This window comes from Plecotus auritus (assembly GCF_963455305.1).
Source record: "Plecotus auritus genome assembly, chromosome: 11".
NCBI lineage: Eukaryota > Metazoa > Chordata > Mammalia > Chiroptera > Vespertilionidae > Plecotus > Plecotus auritus.
In genome coordinates, this window is record NC_137777.1 from 39998002 (window position 1) to 40004629 (window position 6628).

Consider the following 6628-nt stretch of genomic DNA (forward strand, 5'->3'; position numbering starts at 1 on the left):
TTCACACCCCTACCTTGAATTGTCAATATTTCTTCATTACACTGAAAGCTCCTCAGATGTTGAAACTATGCCTCATTTTTGCTCTTCCCAAAAGTAGCATTGTGCCCAGCACAGAATAAGGACTCAATACGTACTTGCTGTTTTTCTCCTTGGTGGAGAGTTAAAAGTTAAATTTCTGGGCTCTTACTAGTAGATGTTTATTGTGTAGGGCTCTGCTGTGTTTTTGATGAAATTTTTGTCACTGGTACCCAGAAGTGGGATGGAAGGAACATCCAAGTTTTCAAAGTAAATAGAAGCAAAGATCAGTGAGAATATGGAGATAGGTACACAGAGTCAAGGTATCACTCTAAAGATTACTTATTTCAGAGGGGGAAATGTATATTTACGACAGAAAGACCTGTCAATCACCCACTCAACCAAGTGATTAAACTCAGCATCACCAATGAATGCCAGGTGCAAATAATATAAAACACAGCATTGACCATGAAGTAGTCTGACCAAAAATGTTTTGTCTGAGTCATCACACCTTTAGATGGAACAATAAGGAGTGGAGGAACCAGGTGAGTGACACCATGAGGAAATACTCAGATAAATCTAGATTGTGGAACATTCCACAAATCAACTAGTCTTGTCCCTTCAAAAGCCTGTGGGCTGGAAAAAGAAAAATGTTGAGGCAGTCCCTGTTCTAGATTATAAAATGCTAATGAGCCAAATGCAATGTACAAGTGAATTTGATTGGCTCCTGGTTTGAGGACATTTGAATATGGAGTGGATATCTATAATAATAATAAAAGCATACTATGCTAATTAGACCGGACAGCTGAACAACCTTCTGGACGACCTTCTGGATAAAGCTGGGGCTTCGAGGGCTGAGGCAAGCCGCGAGGGCTGTGAGGGCCTAGTCCCTTGCATGAATTTTGTGCATCAGGCCTCTAGTCTGAGTATATTAGGGAATGATTAGTAACTTTCTTAGGATGTTAAAACTCCTGCAGTTATATAAAAGAAAGTCCTTATTTCAACTTTTTGTATGCTTGAAAATTTATCATAATAAATGTTAGAAAACATGCAGGCAAACAACAAGCAAGCTAATTCCTCTGTCCTAAATAGAAATTTCTTTCTCTTGCATTTAACACCAAAAATGAATTAGAAAACTCCTGTGTTAGTGCATTTGGGCCAGTTACTATAAATGGTTCAGACACCCTCTATAACAGAGTCTGGGGACAGCAGTTTTACTGTGGAAAAAGCATAGCCCTCTTAACTGGGTATCATTTTCATTGTCCTTTGAAACCTTATTATTCCCACACCAAGGATCCTATCAGCACATAGCTGATAAGTTATTGGCTGTGCCTGGTATTTGCTTATTTACTATTTTTTTAATAAAGTAAAATCAGCCCTAACCGGTTTGGCTCAGTGGATAGAGCATCGGCCTGCGGACTCAAGGGTCCCAGGTTTGATTCCGGTCAAGGGCATGTACCTTGGTTGCGGGCACATACCCAGTAGGGAGTGTGCAGGAGGCAGCTGATCGATGTTTCTCCCTCATCAATGTTTCTAACTTTCTATCCCTCTCCCTTCCTCCCTGTAAAAAAATCAATAAAATATATTAAATATATATTTAAAAAAAAATAAAAGTAAAATCATTTCTCTTCTTTCAGTTGGACTCCAGTAGAGAAACACAGAAAAACAAATATCATAGCCGGCATAGCTGTATTCATCCTTCCCGAGGCTTCAAATCCATCTGCTAGGAGTCCAGTTTTGAAGGGGCAGCTTATGCAGGAAGGTGCTGCCAATCACACAGATTTCTAGGGACGACATTTTCCAACGGGCCACAATGGCTGCTTGGCCTCACATGAGAACCCTGTACTCAACCCTAGCACCCCTGTCCCCAGGAGCTGACTCATGCAAGTCAGCTCACCGAATCCAAGAGCCACTGCTGTTCAGAAAATAATAATGGATTCTACTCCCAAGTTCATGTAACTGAGGGGTCTTCAACCAGCAATAAAAATAGCTTTGGATGAACTTGGGAAGTTGCTTCTACATAAAGACAACCTAGTCATATGATATCGCTCAAGTTTGTTTAAGTGATGCAGGCGAAATGTAAGAAATGCAGGTACGGAGGCAATGAAGGATGTTTTACGTAGTCTGGGTACTTCCTCACCCAAGCTCCTGGGGATGGGAAAGGCAAGCAGCAACTTCACTCCACACACTGGCTACTTCTATTCCTTCTGGACGCTTTCTAGGACAGCTATTAGAAGGTAAACTTGATAAATTAGAGCTTTTCCAGAGAGAGAGAGAGAGAGAGAGAGAGAGAGAGAGAGAGAGAGAGAGAGAGAGGAGAGAGGAGAGAGACTACCTTACAGCTAAAAGTTTATATTACTTGGGAAAAGAGTATGAAGTGAGAGTCTTAAAACTACTTCAGAGAGCTCTCAACTTTTTGATTCTTTCCCAAACTGAAACGCAATGCTTATAATACATATGTAATACATTGTATATAAATATAAATATACATAAAGTCTCCAGGAAAATGGGAAAGAGAGGGTTTCCTTTTGATTTTTGACTCCAGCTTATTTGAGAGGACAGGAAAGTCTTACCTAGGTACAAGGATGCATTTTCCCTCTTGACGTTGTCATCTAAGTAGGTTGGTCCCAGGGTGTAAATAGGTGTGGAGCCCATGCCAATGAGGATCTGTGCACAAACGAATAAAGCCACAAAGAGCCAGTGATTCTTCCCTCCCGAGTCCTCCCGGCAGGCGGGAGGCTCCAAGGTCCCCGTGGAGTTGCCATTCTGACACAGGCCTTCGTTGGAAGCCGAGGCGTTCAACTCTTGGATCTGGTAGGGAGGCGAGATGAAGTGAGGTAAAGCGAAGACCACCGCCCCGAGGGCGATGAGAAGGCCACCCACGGCCAGCCACAGCGGCCGCCGACCCCGGCCCCCAAAGTAGCTGACGAACACCACCACCACCAGGCTCCCGATGTCGAAGCAGCTGACCAGCAGCCCGGACTCCGAACTCTTCAGGCTGTAGCGCCTCTCGATGGTGGTGATGACACTGCTCAGGTACCCAGAGACCATTAACGACTGGATGAAGGTCAGAAAGCACATGCAGACCAGGAAGCAGCGCGAATCAGTGAGGACCACATAGAGGCACCTTCTCCCCTGAAGGGTAGCCAACGTGGACGACACCGACATGGCTTTGCCCATGTCCACCCTGTGGTTGCAGTCCACGAGCCCCGCCATCTCTGCCGAAGTGGACGGGGCAGAGGGACTGGAGGCCAGCCGGCTCAGGCATTGTTTCAACTCCTGGTGGCCCAAAGCATCAGTACATCCTGGCTTGGCGCCTGCACGCGCAGGGCTGAGATCTGGCCCGCAGGAGGTGCTGTTCAGGACGGGTAAACTCTTGGACCTAAAGGTCTCTGGTTCGCGCTTCTGTTGGACAGCTCCTACTGTGGCCGGGCCTTCCAGCTGCTCCCCGGCCTGGGGCTGCAGCCCAGTGCTTGCGTCCATGGCTCTCAGAATTTAGATTCGATCGCTGATTGCATTCAAGGACTCCCGCGCTTTTCATCCACCGGCAGGAGGGCCCGAAGCCGGGCCCACGCAGTCGTGCCCTCCACGGACAGGGGCTGGGGGATACAGAGCTGCGCAGCAGGACATCCTCACCAGCAGGGAGGTGCCCAGGGCATCCTGAACGCAGATGCAACCCCGAAGCTTCGCAGCCGCGTGCCCCAGGGGGCAGGGGTCCTCGCGGTCCTGCGCTGAGCTCTGCTCGGGGTCCACCACGGGGTGGTAGCTCGCAGAAGGAGCCTTGTACGTCCTGGGCGCATCCCCTCCGCCGCCGCCTCTCGGCCCGCCTCCCGGAGCGAGAACGCCCGCCCGGTACCCAGCGTGGGGATGCTCAGCGCTGATGCCTGCGACGCATCCTGCCCAGCTGGCTGGGCCAGAGGCGTGCTGTCCTCTCCACGTCGGCTCGCGACACCCTCGGGAGCAAAGAAACCAACCTGTAAAGCAGAGAGAGGGGGGTCAGCAAAGGACGGCTGCGGCTAGGGCTGGCGTTTCGCGCCCCGGGGGCCCGCGCGGAAGAACTCGGGCTGTCCCAAGTGGGACGGAGGGTTGTGCGAGGAGCAGAGCCCTGGAGGCGGCGGCAGCGGCTGCAGGATGCAGCCTCTAGTGCGGGAACAATAAACAGCAGGCGGTTGGCGGAGACCCTCCCTCATTGTCTATGGAGGACCTGCCCCCGCCCCGCCCCTTTTGCCATAAACATTGCATCTGCTTTTATATGTTAATAATCATCAACCTGGCAGCTCTGACTCAGAGGCAGTGTCTTTTATTCCAGTGAACTAATTGCAACCTTTTGGTACTCCTACTCCATTAACTCAAAATAGAAAATGCCCAAAAGAACAAAGAAAAGTTTGTGTGGTGTGTGTGTGTTTAACAAACAATGCATTCCCAATTTTCAAAAAAAAAAAAAAAATGGGAGGGGGAGTGTGTAGAAATGTGTGTACACACTTGTGTGCAGGCACGTGTGCGTGCCTGGATGCGAATCCGCCCCATCTGCTAGAGACACGCACTCAAAGCCCGAGGCAGCCGCAGAAAGGTCAACGTGCCTGCCTCTGTATTCCCAACACTAAAAATAACCCCCGCGCGAAAGAACTCTTCAATGACAAACACCCGGAGCGTTTGAGGCCGCGGCCCACACCAAGTCCCAGCGCCCAGTGTCTAGCGAAACCGAAAATTACTTTGCTCTGTGGAGGGGTGGGGGAGCCCAACCAAACAAAGAGACGCGGGCCCCAGGAGCAGTCCTGGCACGCGGGGGCCAGCGGAGAGGTGCGCTATTTACACCCAGCGCACTCCACCAGGGTGGGCCCGGGGTGCGCGCGGGTGCGCGCGCGCGGACACGCACACACACGGTATGTATGTGTAGGAGCCCCTCGCGCAATCCCGCACCAGGTTGAATTCAGCGAGAGCTGAAAACAGGTGTGTCCCCGGGGTAAGCCGAAAACAGGTGTGTTCCATTCCATTCCCAGCCCGGGGGGCGGGGGGGCGGATGTGCACCAGGTGGGAGAGGAGACAGGACTGCGCTGCATTGGGTTTCATTCCGCAGCACGCTTTTGTGATGCTGCTGAGAAAAGAAAGGAAGAAGGGGAATGGAGAGAGGCGGAGAGGCTGGGCTGCAGGGGCGTCGCTCCGGCGTCTCCCTCAGCTCTGCCCGCCAGACCCGCTCCCAGATTCCCCGCCTGCCGGCCGCTCACAGCCCGGACTTCCCCGCCGCCTCCCGGCCTAGGAGCTTTCCTGGGGAACCCCACTGGCGGCCGCACGCCGAGCGGGGGAATCCCGGCGAACACCCTCCCGCACCGGGGGCATACGGGCCCCTGCCTGGGGGGAGGGGGGCACCCACACCTCCGCGCAGACTCGGGTGGACAGGGAGCTCCCGAGCCGGCGTGGAATCCCAGGGACACCCCCACGCGCGCGCACACACACACGCTCACACACACACAAAGCCCGCGAGGGGCACAGGACCGCCGGGCAGCTCGCCGCGCTGCGGGGGCGCACAAGCCGCGGCTACTCACTCTCGAGTCTGTCGGTCAGTCTGGCTGGCTGAGAGTGGAGCGGCGGGAGACGCGCACTGGGCCGGTGCGGGAGCAGCTGGGAGCCGCCTGGGGAGGCTGCATCGATCCAGCCGCCGAGAAATCAGTGAAGAAGGCTGTGACTCAGGCTGAACTCTTCCCCCACGCCTCGCCTGTCACCCAAGCCTCTCTTCCTCCCCAAACAGACACAAGCGCACAGAGACGCTCGGAGAGCAGAGCCGAGCAGCAGAGGGCGCAGGCGCGCGGTGGCTGCCCAGCCCAGCCCGAAGGCGGCGAGCTTCCCAGCTGCCTGTCACCTGCGCGGCGGGGGCTGGCCAGGAACCCAGAAGCCTCCAGGGAGGTCTTCCAAAAAGCCAGCTGCTGAGGCAGCGAGTCCATTCTGAATAAAGAAAGCATTTCTGTTCGTGGCCACTCACAATGTCTCAGGGACCATAGCAGGTTCTTGGGACCAAAGATGAACAGAATAGGGACCCTCCACTAAGAAAGCACTGTCTTGGGAACTACCCCTGTAAGCAGCCCAAAACAACGCGTCAATTCAATACTAGATGCCCCTGGAGAACCTAAGATCCATTAGCCTATTAGATCTTCATCTCCAGGCAGGAAAGGCGTGTACGAAAGCACAGGGGTACCGGGCAGCAAGTGCGTCCGTGGATGCTAAGTTTTCCACGGAGACTTCAGGGATGGGGCAGACTGGACAGGCAGAGAGGCAGCGTAAAAAAGGTCAGCAAGGACTTCAGAGGTTGTGTGCTGTCGGCCCTGAAGGGCCAGTGGCATTGTGACTTGCTCACCAGCAAGCTGGTTCTGGCGGTGGTGGGTGAATCCAGGCCACAGTGAGAGCGCTGAGACAAGTTAGGAAGCTACCTCTGAGCAAAATGTGAGGTATTAATTACAGGGCGTGTTGAGAGGGGGAACTGGCTGAAGATGCACTGAGAAGGTAGAAGTGGCCGGACTTGGAAACTGAAGTCATCTGGTGCATGAGAAAACCGGCCAGTGGAGGTTGTCTCTGGAGTTCCACACTGTGTGACTGGGTGGCTGAGGTCCAATGAACACGC

The 6628-nt window shown here is 52.9% G+C and overlaps 1 protein-coding gene across 1 annotated transcript in view; it reads right to left on the reverse strand.

Moving 5' to 3' along the window:
- SLCO5A1 (solute carrier organic anion transporter family member 5A1) overlaps nucleotides 1–5874 on the reverse strand; it is a 98168-nt gene extending 92294 nt beyond the window's left edge. The window contains exons 1-2 of the mRNA XM_080646882.1: nucleotides 5559–5874; nucleotides 2589–3989 (exon numbers count right to left, since the gene is read on the reverse strand). Coding sequence (XP_080503008.1) covers nucleotides 2589–3498 — 910 coding nt within the window. The 5' untranslated portion in view covers nucleotides 3499–3989; nucleotides 5559–5874. The remainder of the gene's footprint in view (nucleotides 1–2588; nucleotides 3990–5558) is intronic.
- Between the last annotated feature and the right edge of the window lie 754 nt (nucleotides 5875–6628).